The sequence below is a fragment of the Phyllostomus discolor genome, chromosome 8 (assembly GCF_004126475.2).
Source record: "Phyllostomus discolor isolate MPI-MPIP mPhyDis1 chromosome 8, mPhyDis1.pri.v3, whole genome shotgun sequence".
NCBI lineage: Eukaryota > Metazoa > Chordata > Mammalia > Chiroptera > Phyllostomidae > Phyllostomus > Phyllostomus discolor.
In genome coordinates, this window is record NC_040910.2 from 106,468,552 (window position 1) to 106,492,250 (window position 23,699).

General features: G+C 52.9%; 1 protein-coding gene across 4 annotated transcripts in view; it reads right to left on the reverse strand.

The window, feature by feature from the left end:
• Positions 1 to 2,063: 2,063 nt before the first annotated feature.
• Positions 2,064 to 23,699, reverse strand: part of STAT3 (signal transducer and activator of transcription 3) — a 56,006-nt gene continuing 34,370 nt past the window's right edge. Inside the window, exons 5-24 of one of the 4 annotated variants that reach the window (XM_028519920.2) lie at positions 19,786 to 19,881; positions 19,544 to 19,625; positions 19,251 to 19,345; positions 18,927 to 19,078; positions 16,866 to 17,024; positions 16,607 to 16,699; positions 15,718 to 15,777; positions 12,546 to 12,575; positions 12,353 to 12,446; positions 12,199 to 12,246; positions 10,025 to 10,108; positions 9,225 to 9,323; positions 8,952 to 9,087; positions 8,100 to 8,152; positions 7,770 to 7,864; positions 7,510 to 7,649; positions 6,813 to 7,022; positions 3,902 to 3,944; positions 3,481 to 3,593; positions 2,064 to 2,862 (exon numbers count right to left, since the gene is read on the reverse strand). In XM_028519920.2, the coding sequence (XP_028375721.1) occupies positions 2,807 to 2,862; positions 3,481 to 3,593; positions 3,902 to 3,944; positions 6,813 to 7,022; positions 7,510 to 7,649; positions 7,770 to 7,864; positions 8,100 to 8,152; positions 8,952 to 9,087; positions 9,225 to 9,323; positions 10,025 to 10,108; positions 12,199 to 12,246; positions 12,353 to 12,446; positions 12,546 to 12,575; positions 15,718 to 15,777; positions 16,607 to 16,699; positions 16,866 to 17,024; positions 18,927 to 19,078; positions 19,251 to 19,345; positions 19,544 to 19,625; positions 19,786 to 19,881 (1,938 nt within the window). In that variant the 3' untranslated portion in view covers positions 2,064 to 2,806. Of the gene's footprint in view, positions 2,863 to 3,480; positions 3,594 to 3,901; positions 3,945 to 6,809; positions 7,023 to 7,509; positions 7,650 to 7,769; positions 7,865 to 8,099; positions 8,153 to 8,951; positions 9,088 to 9,224; positions 9,324 to 10,024; positions 10,109 to 12,198; positions 12,247 to 12,352; positions 12,447 to 12,545; positions 12,576 to 15,717; positions 15,778 to 16,606; positions 16,700 to 16,865; positions 17,025 to 18,926; positions 19,079 to 19,250; positions 19,346 to 19,543; positions 19,626 to 19,785; positions 19,882 to 23,699 lie in introns of all 4 variants that reach the window. The other 3 variants (XM_028519921.2, XM_028519919.2, XM_028519922.2) reach the window with 3 other exon arrangements.

Consider the following 23,699-nt stretch of genomic DNA (forward strand, 5'->3'; position numbering starts at 1 on the left):
GAGAGCGTGAGGATGGGGTCCCCATTCGGACCCCTCCGGCACCAAGGTCCAGGGGCTGTCCCTGGGCCCCCGCAGGGGGAGGGGAGAGCATTTCGGAGCTCAAAGGGAGGGAAGAGGGGCTGGCAGTTCGCCCCGGGAGGCGCAGGGGCCCAGAGTGGGGCGCTGGGGGTGGGCGGGGAGGGAAGCAGCCGCCAGCCCCGCCTGAGCATAACTAATCTCGCTTCCATCTCGGCCGGGGAAGGCGGTTCCTATCTCACACTGCTGTTCAGATCAGCCCCGTGGGACCCGGCTCCAGGGGAGGGGGCGGCAGAGCCGAGGGGGCGCCGGTGGCTGTGAATTATCGCCGCTGACTGCGGGCCAGAGCAGCAGCCAGTTCGGTGTTTGGTTTGTCCCCGCCGAGTGACTGAAGACTGAGTGATAATGGAGCCGCCGTGCAAGGGCAGGCCTTTGGGGGAGGCCTGGGGTAGCTTATCGGGCCCCAGACGGGAGGCCCAGCTGCAGAGGCCCCAGGAGGGAGCAGGGAGGGAGGAAGGAGGAGAGAGAAGGGGGGCTCCGCTCTGACACCTTTGAGTGAAGGAGTGTGAGCCCCGGTTCCTGGAGTGAGCGAGCCCTCACCTGGGCGCTGGTGACTGACATAAGTCGGGGGAGGGCTGCCCCACTCAGGAGCGAGGGGCTGGGGCGACCAGCCCCAGGGGGCGGGGCCACCGCCTCCTGTCCAGACTCAGGCTTGACCTGTGTCTGAGGGACCTCCACCAGCCAGACGGAGCTGCCACACTGTCAGACAGGTCCTATATATTTTTATTTTTGGAAGTTAAAGTAGATACAGCAATATACAAAAAAAAAAAAAACAACCCCACAATAATATAAATTTTTACACTATGAAGTATACACTGGAATTGGATGCAGTGGCCAGAACAGCAGCTTACAAACAAACCACTGTGTGAGTAGGTCAAGCGGTCGGTGGGAGCCCAGCAGTGGGGCCCGGGCTGCGCCGGGCGGGGGTGGACAGTGGAGAGAAGACGGGCAGCTTCTGGAGGGCGTGGTGCTTTAAGAGAGCGGCCAAGCTGAGTCTCGGCTCCTCTCGGAACTTCACTGCGATCAATCGGAGTTGCACCCAGACACACATGCTGCCTCAGAGCGCCGGCCTCAGCTGCATCTGCTCCGGAGACGCCCGGACCCTTGCCGCGGGCCCCTCCACTCTGAATCTCCCCTCACTTCGTGAGCCAAGATTATGGACAAGAGTGAGTGCTGCTGGCCAGGGGAGAGCCCCAGGCCAGCCACTGCTGGGCAGGAGGACGGGCCGGCCAAGGCAGCCCCTGTCTGTCTTGGAGAGAAGGTCCTTATCCCCTTAATTCAGCAGCTGGCTGATTTGGGCGCGACAAACAGCGTCTACAGAGGCTGACCCGATGATACAGAGTGGTTCTGGACCCCCCACTCCAGCCATGCCTCTGGCCAGAGGGGCCCCCACATCGAAGACCAGCCCACATGCCCCTAAGCATTCTGAAGGACACAGTAACACTGACCTGTCCTGCCCCATCTGTGGGGCCCCAAGGGGCAGGCGGTAGTTACTGGCGGGGTTGCGGGGGGAGGCTGGGCGCACACTCCCTCACACAGGGACGGGCTGAGCCTTTGCCCCCGGCTTCGCCGCGTGAAGTGATTTGAAGGTGCTGCGGGCAGTCGCCGAAAAACTGGGATAGGAACCCCATTCCCTGAGCTCAACCAGACTCTTGGTCGGGGCCCCACAGTCTGAGTCACGTTCACCCTGTGACCTTCTCCCTCGTACTCCAGGAAGTCCTGAGACCAGGAGTCCTACAGCACCCAGGGCGGGGGACCTTTGGACGCCGCAAGGGGCCACGCCGCCCGAGGGGGCCGGGTGGACCCGGGGAAGGAGAGAGAACCACCCCATTCCTTCCAAGGCGCCCGCAGCACCACCCAGGCTCTGAAACGGGGGTGTGAGTGGAGGAGGAGAGGGACAGGTCGTCAACACCCCTCTGCCCGGCCTCACCTACCAAACCAACAGGCCGACACATAAAAGGGAAAATAAAAATCCTGTGTATTCAAAAAAAAAACCCCTAGAATGTCTGGGTTCTCCTTCAACCTTCCTATCCAAACCCGAAGGCCGGGCCACAGCTGCAGACGGCCTTCCGGGGCTGGATCTGAAGCCCAGTGCGGGGTCTACACATCAAGTCTCAGCCCGGAGAGAGCCGAGTGCCCAAAGCACCAAGGAGGCTATCAACTGAGTTTTCTTAAATACAGAAAAGGCTATGCTGATGCAGTGTTTTTTGCCCTTTAATTATTATTATTTTTTTTTAATTTAGAAAGAAACCTAGGGGCTTCGCAAGTCCTCTCTTTTATTGGGACATTAGCAAGGTTAAAAGTGCAATGCCAGGGTTCGCAGCTAGAGGCAGCCTGTGGCACGAGCTTTCGGAGCCGGGCGGAGGGGCGCCGCGCACAGAGGCACTTGTCTAGCGAGCTGCTGAGAAAGGAGGGCAGGGGAGCAAAGAAAAAAAAGGCATTTCCTCTTTCTCCCTCCTGCCGCCCCTTCCACATCCCCTGATCACAGTCTCAGACAGCGCGTTCTTATTTGCATTTAGATAAAAGCGTATCACCCACATTCATTCATTGCTCTATTTGAAAAAAGTGCCCGGATTGTTCAAAGGCAGCAGGAGGAGGAGATTCAGCCGAATCTGGAACCACAGCGCTGGGGGTTCAGACGCTCTGGGGGGTGGCTGTGTGGGGGTGGGACGCGGGCAGGCGCCTCCGTCGTGTGTGTCTCTCTCGGCAGCTCCGGTCCTCCCTCGGCGCCTCACATGGGGGAGGTGGCGCACTCTGAGGTCAGCTCCATGTCAAACGTGAGGGACTCTGGAGGGACACACAGGGGGAGCCGGTTCAGCCGCCTGAGCCCTTCCGCCAGCAGGGCACACCCCTCGCCCTTTGGGGGACAGAGGCTCAGGCCACCTCCGCCCTGCAGGGGCAGAGTCACACAGCCCAGATTCACCCTCCTCCCTACAGGGTCTTGCCCTCTGGGAGGGCGCGGTCCCCTCCGACGTGAGTCACTCCCAACTCTGCGTGTTCTGTTCGGAGACGAACAGGCCGCCTGCAGCCGCAGGGTGGGGCAGGGGGCTAGTCCACACGGGTGGGGTTGTAGCTACAAGCACCCGGCAGGCTGCAAAGACCCAGTGCAAGAAAACCTCACCCATGTTCTTCTTACACAGTGACATGAGAGCAGTTTGGACTTACTGGGCTACATAAAAAATATTAAAGTTAGCCTCACCTGTTCCTTTTCACTGTTTTTTACGTGACTACTAGGAAACCACACTTAAACATGCAGCGTGGCCCGTTGCCGGTGGGGAGCGCCGCTCTGGGGCCCCTTTCACCAGCTGCGTGACCAGCTCCCGGCGCCGCACACGGGGAAGTCACCCAAGGGGGACCAGCTCCCCTCGCGGGGCCGGCCGGCCGGCCTGCCAACCCAACACTCACCGAACTGCCCTCCCGATGAGGGCTCAGCACCTTCACCATTATTTCCAAACTGCATCAATGAATCTAAAGTGCGGGGGGACATCGGCAGGTCAATGGTATTGCTGCAGGTCGTTCTGTAGGCAAGGGGAGCGGCGGGATGGCGGAGGGCCGGGTTGACATGACACGGAGGGTAAAAAAAAAAAAAAGAAGAAAGAAAGGAAAGAAAAAAAGAACAAAACACACACACACAAGCCATCAAACTCTGGTCTCCAACAGAAAAATAAAAGCTCAAGCTTCTTAAACACACCAGGTGGCTTTGAGCACTAAACACAGCCCGGGGCCTTCCAACCCTTCGTAGGGCAACTCGCCCCCGGCGTCCCGCCCCGGGGGGAAACTGGGGACGTTAGAAATGAAGGCCAAACTGGGAAAGGAAGCCACTTACGGTGTCACGCAGATAAACTTGGTCTTCAGGTAGGGGGCGGCACCTGGGAGGAAGAGAACGGGGGCTTACTCATCGGACCGTCCCGTGCCGGCGGGAGGGAGTGGCTGCGCGCCGGGCCGGCTGGGAAATCACTCCGCCCGCGAGCAGGGCCTGCGCCGGGCCGCCCTGCCTCACTGCACGCTGTTCCACGTTTTGGGCGCTTGCAGCTCGGAAGGGAGTTCCGTTCCTTCCGCAAAGCTTTCCTGGGCTACAGAGACTTTCCAGCCCACCCTCACCCGACCTGTGCCTGTAGGGACGTCAGCCGTGCGTCCACCAGGTCCCTGGACTGCGCCGACACTTGACTGCCAGGCTGTGCGGGAGGGCAGTGTGCCGGCCCGGCCGCGGCGCCCAGGTGCTTCTCCGCACGCAGGGCAGCGCTCTGTGGTCCGGGCGTCCTGTCCGGGCACCAGTGTCACCAGGTCTCTCAGAGGACGTGAAGCCCCTAGTGCTCGTGCTTCCGAGCCAAGGGTCACACCTCCTGCTCCTACCGGCACTAACCTGCCTCTCTTACGTGTTTAGGTCAGGGTGCCGGCGACTCTCCCCGCCGGGTAACCACGTCCCACAGACGGCAGCCTCCGCCACAGGGAGGTGTTTGTGGCGCAGTGCAGGGGACTCTGGGCTGGAAGGCAGGAGCCCAGAGCCTGGGGCAAGACGCTTCGCCCCCCATGCACACAAGTGGGGCGGGGGCGAGGGGGAGGCTCCCGCTTCCGTCACTTATACCCCCTGTCCTGCAGCCAGACGTGTGGAAGTTGGGATACACGCATTTTCAGTGCTGAGTGCTTACACCAAGAGCTCGGGGAAGCCTGGAGATACTGGCACGAGACTTGGGGCATTCGGGTGAGCAGACAGGCCATGGAGGCGGCGTGGGGCGCGGGGAGGGGGGTTGAGAGCAGCGCGTTTACAAAGCGAGGGGCTCCCGTGGAAACTGGGGGATCAGGCCAGATGGCAGCGATCTGAGAAAACCCACTGCCAAGGGGCCCTCCGGTCCCTGCCCCTAAGTTCCATTTTTGGCCAAGAAGTAGATTCGGCCAGTGCAGCATCCCAAGAAACTACGGAGGCAGGGTTCTGGTGACCTAGAACTCCGTTTGGCCCAGGCCTGAGGGCCGCTGACCCCAAGACAGAACAGGATTTAATCCTGTGATCGAGGCAGCCGAGAAAAGCAGTTTTTCTCAGTCTGAGACGGAGCAGCTGGAGCCCAGGGGGCTGGGACTAAAAGCAGACTTATGGCTCCATGCGAGGTTGTACGTACGCTTTATCCAGTTTGTACGGTAGGGGGTCTGTCATTTCTAAGAGGGGTCCCTCTCCCAAAACCGTAAGGAAACTCTGCGTGGGCTTACGGAGAAACAGGGAAGAAGGAAGAGTCCTGGAAGGACCGTCTACCTCAGGGAGACAGCAGCACCTTCGTGACTGGAGGAGAAGGGAGACAGCACGGGCCCACTTGCCCGAGGACCCCCGTTTCCATACAGGGCTCCCATGCACGTACCCTGCCGACCCCGCCTCCAGGCCCCCGGCTCCCCACACTGAGCCCCTCTCTGCACTCGGCTGACGCCCGCCTCCCAGGGGCAGGCGGAGCCCTCAAGTCACTCGTTCCTGTTTTGTGACCAGCATTCTGCCCCTCAGGAACCACCGACGTCTCCAGGCAGGAGAGGCCCTGGCCTCCCAACGCATGGGAACGGCAGGTGGCCGCAGAGGGCGCAGCCCCGGACTGGGCACTTGGACCCCGACAGCTTAACTAGCCGGAGGACCGGCACGTGGACCGGGGCGTCCTCCGAGGGAGGAACAAGGAGCGGCGTGCGGAGGGCTGATAAGCACACCTCCCAACCGAAGCGCGCGTGGACCGGGAGATAAGCGGCAGACAGGAAGTGAGAGTGAAACTCTTTGAGAACGTGAGCAGAGCTCACAACCAGAACAAGGGGAAAGGGAAGCCACTTGTGGACTAGCTCAGACTCCCTCTGCCCAGCCCTCCTCCTCCTCCCACCCCGAGCAGTTCTTCAGAGGGAACCCCTGTGGAAAAGTGGGAGGGGCGCTGGGGAGTTTGTGTGCGAGCTGTTTGTGCAAAAGCCACCTTTTCAAAACCCACCGGGGCAGGGAGGCTACCCTCAAAGGATCACTCAAGCCACTGTTGGCTCCGTGATGAAGAAAAGTTAAATAAAAACAAAGATGGCAAATCACAGATGCCTCGTCAGGGAACCCAGAGAGTCGAAAGCGGGAACACGGGTGGGAACAGGCCAGAAGGGCTCCGTCCCTCCATGCTGAAGGCGGTGCTCCAGGGCACAGGTTCAGTATACAATAATTGGCATTGAACTTGCACGGACACATTAGAAATAGCTCATGTTCAGCAGCCACACAGCCTGAATGCCGCATCTCACAGCCCTCCCGCCGGTTACCATCCAGCCCTTCAACCGCCCCTCTCCCCACGGCGCTCTCAGAGCCCGTGCTGGGGCTGCGAACACTCATTTCCTCCGGGGCGCCTCTCCCGTCCCACTCCACGCTGCTGACGGCGCGCAGCGACGGGGAGAGGAAGTGCGCTAGACTGAAGTCTGGGTCACAGGCCTCCCAGCACCTGTTAGGTGAGGCGGGCTCTGCTGCATGGGCGTCCTATTACTAACGAGTTCTGTCCTTGCTTTCTCTCTGCAGCATTTGGGGTGCGTCTGGGGGGCGGAGAGGCTCCCTGGGGGGCACAGACTGGTGACTCTGAGCACCCTCCCCTCTCCGACCCATCAGCTACCCCGGGAGCACGCACTGCAAAGGGCCTTCCCACAGAGCGGAATGCAGACCAATGGCTCTGCAGGCGCTCGCCTGTCCGTGCTCCAAGGACCCTACAACGTCCCCTTCCCCGCCAGAAACACCGGCGTGGAAAATCAACAACTACCTGTGTCAGCCTCGGGGTGCTCCTGGCTCTCTGGCCGGCAGTACTTCCCGAATGCCTCCTCCTTGGGAATGTCGGGGTAGAGGTAGACCAGGGGGGACACCAGGATGTTGGTGGCATCCATGATCTTGTAGCCCATGATGATTTCCGCGAAGGACATGTTGTTCAGCTGCTGCTTGGTGTACGGCTCCACCGACTGGATCTGGGTCTTACCTGAGGGGGGTGGGGTGCAGGAGGGGAAATGAGGCCACCTGCGGCCAGGCACCCCCAGAAAACTACCTGATTTACCTCTCCTTCAGAGGGAAAGGCCTAGGCCAGCCTAGCCCTGGAGACCTGGGTGTCCGGCCCAGTCTCCTGGCACTGTGGACATGGACATGTCCGCCAGGCTTCTGGGTCCCAGGTAACACACACTTAAATAACAACTTGCATAAGATATACGAACGGGGTAGGTAAGAAAGGAGACGAAGACTAAAACTTGCATTGCAGATTTCTAGGGAAATATTAGCCCCTGGAGCAAGCAAAACAAAATTGTCAAACTAATCCTCACGCCAGGAGAATTGAGAGATGTCACCTATGTGTTTTGCAAGCCTCAGGCAGGAGGTGCAAGGCCATCTATGCCCACTAGGGGGCAGTGGGTGCTTGGAACTAGCAGCAGCCAAGGAAGCAACAGCAACAGAGTCCGGGGAGCGGCGAAGCTTACCGCTGATGTCCTTCTCTACCCAAGTGAAGGTGACGCCTCCTTCTTTGCTGCTCTCACTGAATCTTAGCAGGAAGGTGCCTGGGGGCTTGGTGCTCAAGATGGCCCTCTCCCGCTCCTTGCTGATAAAGCCCATTATGTACCTGCAGCCAGAGGAACAGCAAGAAGGTTTGGATGGAAGGGGTCCCAGCCGCGGGCCTGCCGAGGTGGCAGCTGACTGGTTACGCCTCCGTACTCGGCCAGACACAAGAGCGCCAACCTACCCTTCGTTCCAAAGGGCCAGAATGTACTTTTTCACAAGATCGATGATATTGTCCAGCCAGACCCAGAAGGAGAAGCCTTTGCCAGCCATGTTTTCCTGGGGAAAAGATAACGGGAAGGCCGAGTCCACCACCACCCTAGCTTTTTCCTTCCTCGGGGCTCAGGGCCGCCAGCACCCTCAGGCCTGTCTGTCCCCAGGCGCGGCCTACTGGCCGCTGGGCCACGAGCCTGGGTCCTCTGGGCCCAGTGCCCCCCACGACACCCTTACAGGTGAGCACCACCTCCCACACCTATCCCAAGACATGATGGCAGGGGGCTGACGAGATGCTTACTTTGCAAAATTTAGCCCACGTGATCTGACACCCTGAATAGTTCACGCCAGGTCCTGAAGGAAAAAAGAGCAGAGTAGTGTAATTCCCGACTTCGAATGAAGATCTTATTTCTTGAAACAGAACAATCACTCACATATATTTGTCCTACAATGGGCCACGAAACCATTGGTTTTCCTGTATGTGAAGGGGGCCACCAGGTGCCCACATGCATGTGTGTGCTTACATACACGAACACACACACCCACACATCCTGTCCCCCCCACACACACTCAACCCCACCCCTTGACCCCCTTCCTCCCTGGCTTGCTGTGCAGCCCAGCAGAGGCGGTAGGTGGTACATGAAGGGCACCCCCTCTCCTGCTTCTCTCTACCCTGTGGGGCAGCCCAGGCACCAGCACACACACTAATAAGCTGACAGCTGGCATTAAAGGGTCACATTTGGTGGCACAGGACAAAGCTACTCATAGTCCGGGTAGCACATGAAATATTCTACTAAAATTTTTTTCCAGGAAAAAAAAATTAAAAACAAACCAGTTTACTGAAGACATGGACAGGGATGCCAGGCCTATAGCTCCACCCTCTAGCATGCACTTGGAGCATCATCCTCAGACTAGACAAAGTAGTGCGCAGGGAGGGTGACGGAGATGCCACCCAGGGAAAAGACATCTGCCACCCACCTCGTGAGAATGGCTGCCGGGAGGCCAGCTTCCCCCGCGCCCAGCCCCCCCCGCGGGGGCCTGCGCTCTCGGCCCCGACACAGAGCCTCGCTCAGTCGCCTCTCTCAGACGAAGGGCCCCCCGGGACGGGCTCCCTTTCTGGGGCGTGCGGGAGGGAAAAGGGGGGAGCCCTGACCTAGGAGCTTCTCTGCCAGCGTGGTCAACTGCTCGATGCTCAGCCCACGCTTCGTGGTGGAGGAGAACTGCCAGCTCAGCACCTCGGCCACCTGGTCCCAGGTCCCGATGGGGGGCTTCGTGAAGAAGTTCACGTTCTGGCGAGGACAACACATTTGCTCCCTTAGGTGAGAGGGCAGTGCTTGGGGGGCCTGCGCAAGGCCGCACAACAGCCTCCGGGTGGCGAGGAGCCAGGCGGGGAGGCGGGTTCCCCCCCAGAGGACTAGGCACTGACCTTGGGGTTGTTGGTCAGCATGTTGTACCACAGGATGGACGCCCAGGCATTCGGCATCTGGCAGATGTTGGAAATCACCACCACGGGCAAGGAGTGGGTCTGTGGGGTGAGTGGGAAATGAGTGGGACATGAGTGGGAGAGGCAGGCGGCCCTCTCGGCTTCAGGAACCTCTCCACCGGTGTCTCCGGGGCTCGGAACCAAAGGCCATGCTGTGAGCCACCCCCACTGCCACCAGAGGAGGAAGGACCCTGAGCACAGGCCACGGGGCTCAGGCTCTTGTCCCCTTGCAGCTGGGAGTGTGTAACACCCTACTGGCTCGCTGCTGGACTCGCAGTCCACAGATTCTTTACGAACAGGAGCCGTGTCTGCCCCGTGCACAGAGGCCCCAGAAATCAAAGACTAGGGTCCCTGCTTTTTCAGGCATATCTTTAGTATAAAGACCAAGAACACTGGGAGAAGAGAATGCAAAGGCCACGATTTTCGGTGTGCTAAAAACACTAGCTATTTCAATAGTATTTTGCCCAAGCTTTAGAAATTAGCTATCACCAGTTTCTAAATAGACTTTCATATCACGTTTGCTTAAAGCTGAGTATACATGTGTCTTCTAAGCACTTAAGCAGAACTGCCCTTTCAGATGGGATATTAAAGATTTTTTTTTTTTTGGAGAAAAATAAGCCAAAAACAAACACAGTGCCTTACACAGAGGCATCACCCCCCCTCTGTAGTACCCCCCCCCCAGCCAGAAGTTCCTGTCCTGACCCTCGCCTGTGGCGCCATGCCCCCTCTGCGGCAGGACTCACCTCTAGGTCTATCTTGAGGCCTTGGTGATACACCTCGGTCTCAAAGGTGATCAGGTGCAGCTCCTCGGTCACAATCAGGGAGGCCTGTGGCATCGAGAAGGGCATTCAGGACTGACAGCCGCCGTGGAGGAGAGCAGCACGCCACGGCCACGCCACACGAAGGGTAACCCACCGGGTGGCCGAGAACAAACTGCCAGGGTCACGACCTCCCCCCATGCGCCTCTTCAACACCAGGACTCGCCACTGCTGCAGCCCTCACCCTGGTCTTTCACTGGGTTTTATAATATTGCGGGCCGACTGGTCACTTGTAAGACCAGGGCAAGGCGCAGAGGGAAACAAAACAGTGGGTGCTGGGCACCCGTCACCCAGTTTAAGGAAAAGACCGTCACCACGGAAGTCCTCTGGGCGTCCTTCCCCAGCTCCGTCCCTGTCCCTCCTGAGGTGCAGCTGCTACTTTATCTTTTGGGGTTTATCATTTCTAGCTTTGTAATGATGGCTTTACTATAATGATATCTCCAAACAGTACACAGTTTATTTTAGGTGCTTGTGGGCCTCATACATGTGGAGTCACGACATGCATTCTCTGGTGACTCGCTCTGCGCATCCGCGTGGGTGTGTGTGTCAGCGATGTATTCCTCTTCACTGCTGTGTGGCGTTCCGCCACACGGCTACACCAGAGATCGCGGACCCGTTCTGGTGTAGGTGGGTATTTATGTGACGTGTGCTTGGGGCTTGTCATCAGGCCACAGTGACATTTTGCACATGTCTCCTGGGACACGTGTGCAAAGCTTTCCTACCCCTAACTCCCAGGAGTGTCACTGCTGATGTGTAAGGCACGCCCACTTTGTAAGGCCAAATGGTTCTCCGATGCAACCCTAACGATTCACACTCCCACCGTCAGCGGCAGTCTTATTTTGAACAAGAGTTACCGATGAATTCTAAGAAGCTCAAATTTCAATTCATTTTTAAAATATTCTTTTTCTGATTTTAAAGGTAATACGTGTTTAGTTTAAAATGCAAACAGCACAAAGACCATATAGAGCAGCCTCCGACACTAATAGCAGCACAAACACGTAAGCACTGACTGGTGTATGGACCTCTAGAATTTTTTTTAAAGATTTTGTTTATTTATTTTTACACAGAGGGGAAGGGAGGGAGAAAGAGATAAACATCAATGTGTGGTTGCCTCTCAAGCACCCCCTACTGGGGACCTGGCCCGCAACCCAGTCACGTGCCTTGACTGGGAATCGAACCGGCGACCCTTTGGTTTGCAGGCCGGCACTCATCCACTGAGCCACACCAGCCAGGGCATCCTCTAGAATTTTTTAATGCACACATAAATGTGCAAAAAACAGTGTAGTATATACTTTAAATGAATATACTAATATACAACTTGGATTATTTTGCATCTTTCTTTTTTCTAAACAAACATGCCACATACATTCTAACATATAACTGAACATAAACTTCACTCTTTACTGTCAAGCGTTATAAATTCAATTCATTTTTTTGTTGTTGTTTTGGTTGTTTTTTAAGACTGGCTACATTTTAGAGAAAAAAGAAGAAATGGCTCAGAGACAAATACCAGAAAAAGAACAGGGTGTCACAATTTTTTAAAAAAGATTAAAGACTAGTTTTTGGTCACATTTGCCTATTTTTCCTACAGTTTATTCTTGACACTGAGACTCCAATAATCTGAATCACTGGGAGGCAGAGAAAAAAATAAGGGGGATAAACAACAGATAGGTTCTGCTCTTTTTCTTTCCAAAACGGTTTGGCCCAGATCTGCCACATCCTTCTATCCCGCCTCAGCGAGAAAACGGCCGCAGAAAACAGAGCCGCGCGGTGCCAGCTGGCCGAGGCTGGAAGAGGAATTTGGAAAGCCCCGGGCCAGGTGGCAGGCCCCTGTCTTACTAAACGGTGTGGGCGGCACAGCAGGGGACTTTCCACTCCCTCTGCCTGGAGCTCCGACTCCTGGGACGACCCAGGAGCCGCTCCACCACGCCAGAGAGCCCAGGGCAGACGGGCCTTCTGATTGCGTCGTTTCGGGCCACGGTGACTTTTCTGAATGACTCGAGTTGAAACTGCTGGGTGGCGTCTGTAATTCTAGGCCCTTTTCCTCTCCCCCTCAGGGAAAACCCTCCCAGCTGGCTACCATCCCCGGGAAAACTTACGTCACAGTTGGCTCGGCCCCCGTTGCCGCATCTTTGCTCTCTCAGGGTCTGTAAGGAAAGCGGAGAGCACCTGTGTCACGTGAGGCTGTCGCCCCTACCCTCTCCCTCTGCCAGGGGCCCGCGGAGAAGGGGCGTCCGGGTTTGTCCGGCATACCAAGTGTTTGAACTCTGCAGAGAGGCTGCCGTTGTTGGATTCTTCCATGTTCATGACTTTCGTGTTCGTGCCCAGAATGTTAAATTTCCGGGACCTGAATCATGGGAGAAAAACCAACCACGTACGTGACTGAGGGGCCGGAGGACGAAGTTAGACTAAACAGAACGGGAGGAAGCCTCGAAGCTGAACTCACCCTCTGAGAGCGGCTACGTCCCCCGAGTCTCTGTTAAGAACACAAACCCGAGTTAGTAAGGCAGGCCCTGGGCTTCTTCAGAAAAGTCTACTTTGAACACCAGTAATTTACTCTGACAGAAAAACGGCTGGGCTGCTGGGGATTTCTACAAGCTGGTCAATCACATCTTACGTGTGAAACACACCAGCCCCGTACATGCTTAGGCAGTAGACACAGCTGGCCGCCTGCCTGCCCGACATCTGCTGCCCTCTTCCTAACTGAACTTGGGCCCCGCTCACCACGTCCACCGGAACACAGCATGCCCACAGTGCAGAGGTCCAGGGGGGTGAGGGCGTGACCTACACGGCCTCGGTCAGACTCGGAAGGAATTATACCCCAGGCTGGATTAGTTAACATGTTCCTGAACTTCAGTTGACCAAGAGCAAGGAAGTGAGTGGCCTTTATCACAAGCAACCATGTTGCAACCCAAATTGAAGGGGACCTTGGAATGCAGGTGACGCTTATGATGACAGAGAAGAGACAGGAGGTTCTGGGCCCTTGATGCCATCAGTGAGTCACTAATCTCACTGTCAGGAACTCAGCCGAACGCTGCATTTCCAGTTACACTGGGTGGCACACTTCCTTACTCTGTACGTCCCACTGGATTCTCTGTAAAGGGGCCCTGTTACCTGCCACTCAGAGGACCCCGGTCAGACACTATCTCCTGTGTGTCCACTGCCCTTGAACTCTGTGTTTGTAACGTGTAGTCTTTAAATAATCACATTTCTTGGTCTTTTCCTTCTTTTTATTATTTTATACTGTTTTGACAGTCTTTCTCCATTGCTACATATTCTCTTACTTTTTGAGAATTAAAAATAGTTACTATTTATTAAACAGTGTATCCCAAGTGGGTTTACAGAGAAATATTGATCAATTTTTAAACCATTCAGAAGATTTATTTCCATATGTCACATTTTAGAACTTCAGAGTCTTCATCGTCATAGTCTCCCGATGTTGAACCTACCTTTCTTTTAAAAAATAAATTCCTTTTGTATTATAGCTTTGATGTACAACTGACGAACAATAAACCGTACTATATAAAACGTCCAATTTGATACAGTTTGCTATATGTATATATACTATGCACGCTTGTCGAAACGCCAGCCCAGTCGAGATAATGCGCACATCTGTCATTTCTGGTTTCCCCACACCCACGTGTGCTCTGTTTCCCCATCCCATGCCCCACCCTACCCCACCCCTGTTCCTAGGCAACTGCTGATCTGCTTTCAGTCACTATAGATTCATTTGCATTTCTAGAATTTCACATAAGTGGAAATATGTGCTGTGTACTTTTAATTTTGCCCAGATTCTTTTTTTTTTAAGATTTTTTAAATTTATTTTTAGAGAGGGAAGGGAGGGAGAAAGAGAGAGAGAGAGAGAAACATCAATGTGCGGTTGCTGGGGGCCGTGGCCTGCAGCCCAGGCATGTGCCCTGACTAGGAATCCAACCTGCGATGCTTTGGTTTGCAGCCCGAGCTCAATCCACTGAGCTACGCCAGTCAGGGCAAATTTTGCCCAGATTCTTTCTGTCAGCATAATTATTTTGAGATTTATTCACGTGTACCAATGGTCTGCTCCTTTTTGTTGGTGAGCAATACTCCGTTCTGCAGATGCACCACAAACTGACTTGTTCATTCACCTGTTCACAAATGTCGGTCTATGAATGGACATTTGTTTCCAGCCCTTCGTGTGGGCATGCGCTCTCATTTCTCTTGGGTTAGTGCCTCAGACTGGCAAGTTTGGGACACAGGGTAGGTGCACGTTTAATTTTTAGGAGACTGCCAAACTGTTTTCCAAAGTGGTTTTACCATTTTGTCATTTCACCACCATTACATTATACGTTGCCTACGCTTTTAAAATACGTTTGTTTAAACACATATAAATATATCTGGAATTTATTCTCATAGACAGTAAAACTAACTTCTCTCTCTAACCCCACAATATCAAGTTGTGAGATATCATTATTCCTTATTTGTCTCACTTTTTACACTATCCCCTTCTCACTGAAATGTCTCCCTTGAATAGAATTAAACATTTCTGTTAAGTTGAACACAATACATTTTTACTTTGTTCGCTCATTGTGAGATCATTTTTCTATTATAATTTCTAACATAAGGTAGGTTAATACTAACATATGGTTGAAGCTATTAACTTTTGCTTATTTATTTATTATGAAACCTACTACCTTCCTTAAGTCCATTATTTCATTAGTAATTATTTTCCAGTTTATTCTAGTGTAATTTCCAAATAAATAATTATATTACCTGAAAACAAAAGTATAATTAATGTATTTTCTCCTTTATTTTTCTATTGATTTTAGGGACAGAGGAAAAGAAAGAAAAAACCATGAATTTGTTGTTCTACTTATTTATGCAATCATTGGTTGATTCTTGCATTTGCCCTGACGAGGAATCAAACCTGTAACCTCGGTATATCAGGACAATGCTCTAACCAACTGGGCTACCCTGCCAAGGCCATTTTCTGTTTTCTAATCTCTTCAAAAGCTATACAGTAGCACTGGCTGGTGTGGCTCAATGGATTGAGTGTTGGCCTGTGAATCGAAAGGTCACTGGTTCAATTCCTAGTCAGGGCACATGCCTGGATTACAGGCCAGGGCACCATTTTGGGGCGTATTTATCGATGTATCTCTTGCACATTGATGTTTCTTTCTCTCTCTTTCTCCCCCCACCCTTCCCCTCTTTCTAAAAAAAATGAAATAACATATATTTTTAAAAGCTATATGCATTTTAATATTTGAAAGGTATTGTCAAGTTCTGAAAATTGTTCTATCGTGGTGAAGTGTAGAACAATTTAAAACATCCATTTTCCTCATATATTCTCAGTTTTATGTAATATGCATAAATTACATTTATAAGTAAAAAATTAAAAGAAAAGGAAGGACTCGAAGTCACCATAGCAATCACAACTCACATCTGTCCCACTAACTTTGTGGTTTTATTCAGTCACGTAAACGACAACGCACCTCAAGTCTTATGAAAACTTTTGTTCAAAGAAACAAAGATCTCTGAATGGAGATAAAGTCTCTTAAGTTCGGAGGGTGTTTGTCAGAGCTCTCACTGCTCTGTCATTTGAAAAAAAAAGAAAAAAAAGGGCTAAGATAAAGGGTACTTACTTGTCAATGCACACTTTAATTTTAAGCTGATAATTTAACTCAGGGAATTTGACCAGCAATCTATGACCAAAAGAAGAAGAAAAGTTTCTGAGCAAAGAAAAAAACAATCTAGTTTGAAAACAAAACAAAACAAAACATCAGAAGGTTCCCCTCACAACATCTAGCTAAAGAAACATAAAATTTATAACTCTTCATTTCTAAGAGGTGAATAAATGACAATCCCAAATTCCTCTTCCTGCCAGTACTTGGATATTAAGTTAAGCATGACCCCTTTAGGCCAAAGGTACTGAAAAAAAATTAAAAAATAAAAAGCCTAAGAAGAAAGAACATGCACAAAGCCGTGAGAGATGTGGCAGAGGATAATAAAAGCCATCACAGGCGTACGTGCTCCGCAGCTGGCTTTCTTTCCATTGAACCTGAAACCCAACACCAAACCAAGCTTCTAAGCGGGAAATTTCACTGCAGAAGGGCAAACCCCAGCGTACCTGTCTGACTCGAGTGTGAAAGTAACACCCCACCCTGCGGGCCCACCACCCACTTGCCCTGTGGTGCCCTGTGGCTCTGCATCGCTAAGCCTTACTCTCTCCCTGAAAACCCCCAGGGAAAAGCAGGCTAAAGGCCCGAAAACGACCGGCGTTATTCTGCCCCTCTCGCGGGGCAGAAGGAAACACGGTGTTCCCGGACCGCAGGACTGGCATCGTAGGAAGATGGCTCTTCCTAGCTTTTGGCAGAGGAAACAAAGAGCAAGTCCGTATCGCCAACGAATCCCACACCCGCCGCAGTGCTGCCTCAGATACCAGTGAAGAACAGCCCTGGCCCCCAGCTGTGCTGTCGTGCTACCAAGGTCCCTCCGTAAACCAGCTACCGAGAGTGGAGGTGCAGGGCCCACCTGACTTTAGTAGTGAACTGGACACCGGTCTTGATGACGAGCGGCCGGTCGGGGTGCATGGGCATGCAGGGCTGCCGCTCCACCACAAAGGCACTGAAAGGGAGGGCGGACAGCAGCTCACACACTGCGCGGTGGGCGGGCCAGCCTTCGCGTCCCGTGCGTCCGTCCGAAGGGAGCCCGTCTCTCGGTTAAGGGTGCTTAAGGGTGCGACTGGGGGTGGGGACAGTAATGAGGGGGAGGGACGAGGATCCTAAGTTACCTTTTCATTAAGTTTCTGAAGAGCTCCACGATTCTCTCCTCCAGCATCGGCCGGTGCTGCACAATAGGGTCCCCTTTGTAGGACACTTTCTGCTGCAGCTCCTCCAGCTTCTTAATTTGTTGGCGGGTCTGAAGTTGGGATTCTGCTAACGAGGTTATCCTGCCATTAAACAAGGAAGTCACCAGTTACCTGAGGGAGGGTGCGCGGGTAACTGGGGAGGGAGACAGGGGCACCACAGCTGTAAGCACCACTCTGCAGTCCTCTAAAATAAAAAGTGGGGGGGGGGGCTTTTTATTGTGGTAAAATATGCATAACATAGCATTTACCATCTGTAGGCATGCCATTCAACTAAATAAGAAAAGGGGGAATTCACTCTGCCTTAAATAAAAAAGGGGGAATTTATAAATTCCCCCTTTCTGCCTTTTTAAAACAGTCCCTTCCTAAAATTTTACATTTCAAAGAGGCAGCTGAGCACAAAAGAAGAAGTGTCAAAACGTCATCGGCTACCACATTTCAGAGTCGCCACAGGAGGCGCTTGCGAGTTTTCGTGGGAGAGGGACACGCTGCAGAACCCACATGTGGAGAACGAGAAATACGGGATTTGTCGCTCGCTTTCTTACGCTAACGTATCCTTGTACCAAAACGTGAGGACTGGGGAGACAGGAGGTAAGACAGCCCAGGAAGACGGGGCTGAGTTAGCTCTGCCGTTCACCACCTGTGCCACCTCGGCCAAGTTCCTTCGCCATGGTGGTGCCCAAGGTCACCCCGGGGCACGAGAGAAAGGCTTGAGCTGCACCACCCCCGAGCTCTTCAACATCAACTTTCAACGGATCAAAGGATAGGACGTTACGTGTCAAGAGGCTGACAGCACGCACATGGGAAAAGTGGACGGGGAGACAAAGGCTGATTCGGCCTGTCCCCAAGAACAGGAAACACTCATGTGTCTCCTTGATAGTCCGCCACTAGTTGAATGAAGACCAGGAGACCTCCAGCAGGGAAGACAGGGATGCAGGGGGCTGTGCAGGGATGGGGCGGGACAGCTGACAGGGGTTCTGAGCTCCCGGGCTCCTTTCCGGCACTTGCGTTCATGGCCCCATTCCCGGGACTTAAGCTTTTTGGTTCCCTGATCAGAAAGCATTTTAAACCGCTTCCAGTGAGTTAACAAAACTCAGGGTTCCTGGCTGGCATAGCTCAGTGGATTGAGCGCGGGCTGCAAACCAAAGTGTCGCAGGTTCGATTCCCAGTCAGGGTACATGCCTCGGTTGCAGGCCATGGCCCCCAGCAACCGCAAATTAATGTTTCTCTCTCTCTCTCTTTCTCCCTCCTTTCCCTCTCTAAAAATAAATAAATGAAATCTAAAACAAAACAAAACAAAAAACAAAACAAAACCAAGAACTCAGGGTTGGCGAGGCATTCTCTCACAGAGTTGCCTGAATTTCCGATTCCAGGCTCTGCGTGGCTGGGTTTCCCAGGATGTCCACTTCCTCCCGGTTTATTTCCGCTGGCGCGGCCCCTTCCTCACCGGGCCTCGCACACCAAGGGCGCGCACACAGGCGTGCGGCCGAACGTGTGACGGAGCAGGTTACGGAAGAGCACGTCAAGAGCAGCCCCACTGACGGGAAAGCGTCCGCATTCCTGTCTTTCCATGCGTATCTACCACAGCGGCTGGCCGCAGTGCTGGTCACCACAATCTTAGCTGTGGGGGCTTCTGAGTAACTCAGTTTTAAAAGACTTTTCTTCTCTTTATTAGTTCTCTGGATTTGAACTTTTTTTCCTTTATAAAAGAGCATGTGTCATTTTGGATGATTCATTTGGTCTGTTAAATACAGTTAAACTGAAACCTTCAAGTTATAAAAACAGATTTAAAATATACTAATATAAACACATTTTTGCTTTTTCAAATGCCCAAATAAAGTGAAAGCTTTCACTCCTAGAGCGATACGTGCCTGTGTAACAGTCCCCACCTTTGAGATGCGGCCCCACTCCTGGGGCCCGTGGTGATGGCCATAAATCAGCCCAGCCTTCTAGAAAGAGAGGCAAAACGTCTCTTTCGTCCCTTACCAGTTCTCCAGCCGATCTAGGCAGATGTTGGGAGGGCCTCCGATGCAAGCGATCTGCTGCCGCCTCTTCCAGTCGGCCAGCTCCTCGTCCGTGAGAGTTTTCTGCACGTACTCCATGGCCGACAGGAGCCCCGCCAACTCACTCACGATGCTCTGGTTGGAAACCAAAACACAGTCAGACAACACTTCCTCCGACGGTCTCGAACCACAGGCTGCAATCAGCTCCAGGGGAGGGACTCAGGAGCCAGGCGGGTTCTGCCGGGAGATGCAGGGACACCACGGGCGAGGGAGACGGGCCGGGGTGCGGCCCCACGCGTGCGCTCACCCGCCGCATCTGGTCCAGCGCAGTCAGCATCTGTTCCAGCTGCTGCATCTTCTGCCGGGTCACTGACTGGTTGTTCCCGTTCAGATCCTGCATGTCTGCAGCGGAAGGAAAGACTTCTTGACCTGAGGGAACGCTCCTGCCCTCAGTAAGCGGGCTCCCTTGGGCAACGGAAGTCCCAAGGAACGCCCGCCCCCACAGTCTGAGCACAGAGTCGAGACAAACAATTCCCGAAACTCAGGTAACACGAACTCACTCTCTACAGGAGATTTCTAACGTCTCTAAGATTCACTTGCCTCCTTGACTCTTGAGGGTTTTGTAGTTGAAATCAAAGTCATCCTGGAGGTTCTCGACCACTTTCATTTTCTGTTCCAGGTCCTGTGAAAACCAACATGCTCAGGAGTAGAAAACAGTGCCTCGGGGAGATGGGAAAGACAGGCCGTGAGGGAAATGAGGCCACAACTTCCAAGAAAGATACAGGCAGGGCCCCCAGGCAACACCCCCCCGGAAAGGGACGCCTTCCCCAGACCCCCCTCACCTGCACTCGCTTCCGGACGTCCTGCAGGTGCTGCTCCAGCATTTGCTGCTTCTCCGTCACCACGGCGGCCGTCGGGTGGTTGGCCTGGCCCCCTTGCTGCCAAAAAGGAAGTCGCCACAAGTGAATGCCGGAGACGTGGGGAGAAGAACACCCCGTCCCGCCTCCATCCCACGGCACTGCCCTTCCCGTTCGGCCCCGAGAGGCCGCTGCAGTGGGGAGACAAAGGAAACAGAGGCAGCGCGTGGGGCTCCGTGCCGGGCGGTCCGGCAGCAGCTGGAGCTCTCTAGGTGCCGTCAGGGTGACCTCAGGGAAGCTGTCACCTGGTCTTACCTGCATCCCCGGCGTTTTGCCCCTAGGTCACACTGTAGGCCTACCCTGTGTATTGCACTAGGAAACCACATGTTGAACTAAGATGCGTTCAGCTCAAGTCCCTACCTTCTACAGGCTCATTGTAGGTAAGTACGTAAAATATTTCACAACAATTTAGGACAGCAGATTTCGGGTGCCTGTGTAAATGTGTGTAGAGCCCACTACGTTGCTGTGGAAGAGTAAAAAGTTATTTTGTCCTGTGGTGCAATACCGTATCAGGAGATAGTATCTTGGAGTAGAAGGGGAGGCTGGTACCTTAAAAAGGTCAGGTAGCACGTGAAACTTGAAAATTATAACCTTTGTCCAAATAATAGGATACTGTCTGATAAGAAAAAAAAAAAGACCATGCAAAAGCTGCGGCGCTCAGGACGGTGGGGCACTGGCATCGGCCAGAGATGCCGGTCAGTGGCGCGGGCCTGAGGGCCTAGGACAGAGGCCACACGCCCAGCACTCCAGGTTAGAACCCCCAGTTGTCTTTGACGCCAGCCCCATCAGATGCTCCTGGCTCTGCATTCCGCGATCTCGAGTCCGTCTCTGGTGCCGCTGGCTCGGTTCCAACCCCAGCCGCTGATGTGTGCGTCTCTGACCTCCTTCACATCCAATCGGTCCTCTACACGGCTGCCACATGCACCAAAACAGGGCTGACTCTGCCAGTTTCAGGGGGAGCCACTCTCTCCCTTTCCCGTGGTCCCCGCCCAAGCCCACAGAACACAGACTTCCTTTAGAAGTCTTGAGAAGGCTAACTCCATCCCTACTTCTTCAAACAGGGCGACTCATCTGCTTGGCGAGACTGAGAGAACAACTACACTCCGGTCTTCCAGGAACCCAGCACTCAGGCGGGTGGCTCCTTCTGCTCTTGGCCTTCCTGGGGCACTCCCCGAGCAGGGGTGAGGGCCTGGTCTCTAGAAGCAGTTCTGGGGGCCGATCGCTCTGTGTTCAGTGCGTGACAGTCTGGGGTCCCTAAAGGCCCCTGTGGATGGTTGGGGGAAAGCCGCTCTGTAAACCCAGTCTCTCCGTCCCAAGGTCCAACTCAGGGGGCCAGGCACCAGGAAGCCCTACGGTCGCCCACCCGCACCATGCCTTCCGGCCTTGTTTTACCAGCAGTACAGCTGACACTTGCATCTGCACTGGGCTCCCGTTCTGTTTCTCGACTGGCACTGCACTCAGAGGAGGAAAACAGATGTGATTCACTGTCACCTACAGAACACCGCCTCCGACTCCGCTGCGTACTGCTGTCTGCCGCCGCTTCCAGGTACAAACACCTCACTCAGCACAGACGGCTGTCTCACACACTCCCATAACCACCGAAGCCCTCCCTCCCTGCGCTTCAGTCAGCCCCAACCACCCACTCTTTCCCGCACGCAGCGAGTTTTCACACGGCTTCCCCACACGCTGTCCACTCCGCCAGCGTGTGCCGCTGCCGGAGCACACCCGAACCCTTTCACCTTCAGACTCAGTACAACTTTTGCTTTCCTGGTGACATTACTCGACTTCCCCAGGCAGGGTGACTCACGTCCTCCCGCATGTTTTTCTCACATTGAGTGTGTGTGCACCCACAGTCCCACCCGACCGAGAGCCCTGCTGGCAGGGCTCACGTCTGCTCGTCTTCCTAGCTCCTCGGGCTCCACCCATAGAAGACACTTGCGAACACACCAGGTGACGCACACAGAGAAAATGGCAGTGAGGCCTGGGCTGACGTCTCTGATGCCCAACTGGTAGCCCCACGTCAGCGGCTGCAGACTTTCTAAGGGCGGGGGGAGCAGATATTTTTGGCTCTGTGGGTCACGCAGCCTCTGTCACGAATACCTGTCTCAGCGCCACCTGAGCTGCAGCATAAACATCCAGCAGCCGCAGACAACACACACATGGGTGTGTATGCTGTGTTCTAGAAAAACGTCATCTAGTCCCAACTGGTGTGGCTCTGTTGGGTCGGTTGGGCACCATTCCATGAAGCGAAAGGTCACCAGTTCGATTCCCGGTCAGAGCACATGGCTGGGCTGCGGGTTCAGTCCCGGTCGGCGTGCTTACGAGAGGCAACCGATCGATGTTTTTCTCTCATGCTGATGTTTCTTTCCCTCTCTTTCTCCCTCCCTTCCCCTCTCTCTAAAAACAAATAAAATCTTTTAAAAAAATTTTTTAAAACTTCATTTATAAAAATCTATCATAGAGAAATCAAAGCATGAATATATAGAGATATATAGAGGGACAATGCAAGTAGTATTTATAACAGAAAAAACCCCAGAATGAAGTGAATGTCTATCAAAGGGGGAAAAACTGAATTGCAGCAGCTCCACACCACTGACGGTGAAGCAGCAAATAAAAAAAATGAGTTAGCTTTATATTACGTGACTTAGGAGGATATACATGATATAATATTAAATGAAAACAGCAAGACCATTTAAATATAATGTGCGTGTGGCCCTGGCTGGTGTGGCTCAGTGGACTGAACACAGGCTGCAAACCAAAAGGTCACCAGCTCGATTCCCAGTCAGAGCACATGCCTGGGTTGCAGGTCAGGTCCCCAGTGGGGGCCACGTGAGAGGCAACCACACACTGATGTTTCTCTCTCTCTTTCTCTCTCCCTTCCCCCCCTCTCTAAAAAGAAATAAAAATCTTAAAAAAACAAGAAGAGGCATTCTCTTTAATAATAATAATAATAATAATAATAATGTGTGTGTGTGTGTGTTGCACAGTTTGTATGAGCCTGGAGAAAGGCATGAAGGGATTTAGACCAGACTCTTAATGTTAGTTTCTTGGGAAGAAATAATGGAGGGAATGAGTGACATTTCAAATTTTTAAGAAATTTTCTTACTTGTACTTTTCTGTAATGTTTTCATTTTTTAAAATATATTTTATTGGTTATGCTATTACACTTGTCACATTTCTCCCCTTCACTCCCCTCCACCCTGCACACCCTCCACCCACATTCCCCCCCTTTAATCATGTCCATGTGTCGTAAGTTCTTTAGCTTCTACATTTCCCATACTATTCTTACCCTCCCCCTATTTTCTACCTACCTTCTATGCTACTTATTCTCTGTACCTTTTCCCCCTCCCTCCTCCTCCCACTCCCCTGTTGCTATCCCTCCATGTGATCTCCATTTCTGTGGTTCTATTCCTGTTCTAGTTGTTTGCTTAGTTTGTTTTTGTTTTTGTTTTGGGTGTGGTTGTTAATAATTATGAGTTTGCTGTCACTTTACTATACATGTTTTTTTTTATCTTCTTTTCTTAGATAAGTCCCTTTAACATTTCATATAATAAGGGATTGGTGATGATGAACTCCTTTAACTTGACCTTATCTGAGAAGCACTTGATCTGCCCTTCCATTCTAAATGAAAGCTTTGCTGGACAGAGCAATCTGGGATGTAGGTCTTTGCCTTTCATGACTTGGAATACTTCTTTCCAGCCCCTTCTTGTCTGTCTCTTTTGAGAAATCAGCTGACATTCTGATGGGAACCCCTTTGTAGGTGACTGTCCCCTTATCCCCTTAAAAATGAAGGATTCTCTCCTTCATTTTTACCTTGGCTAATATAATTATGATGTGCC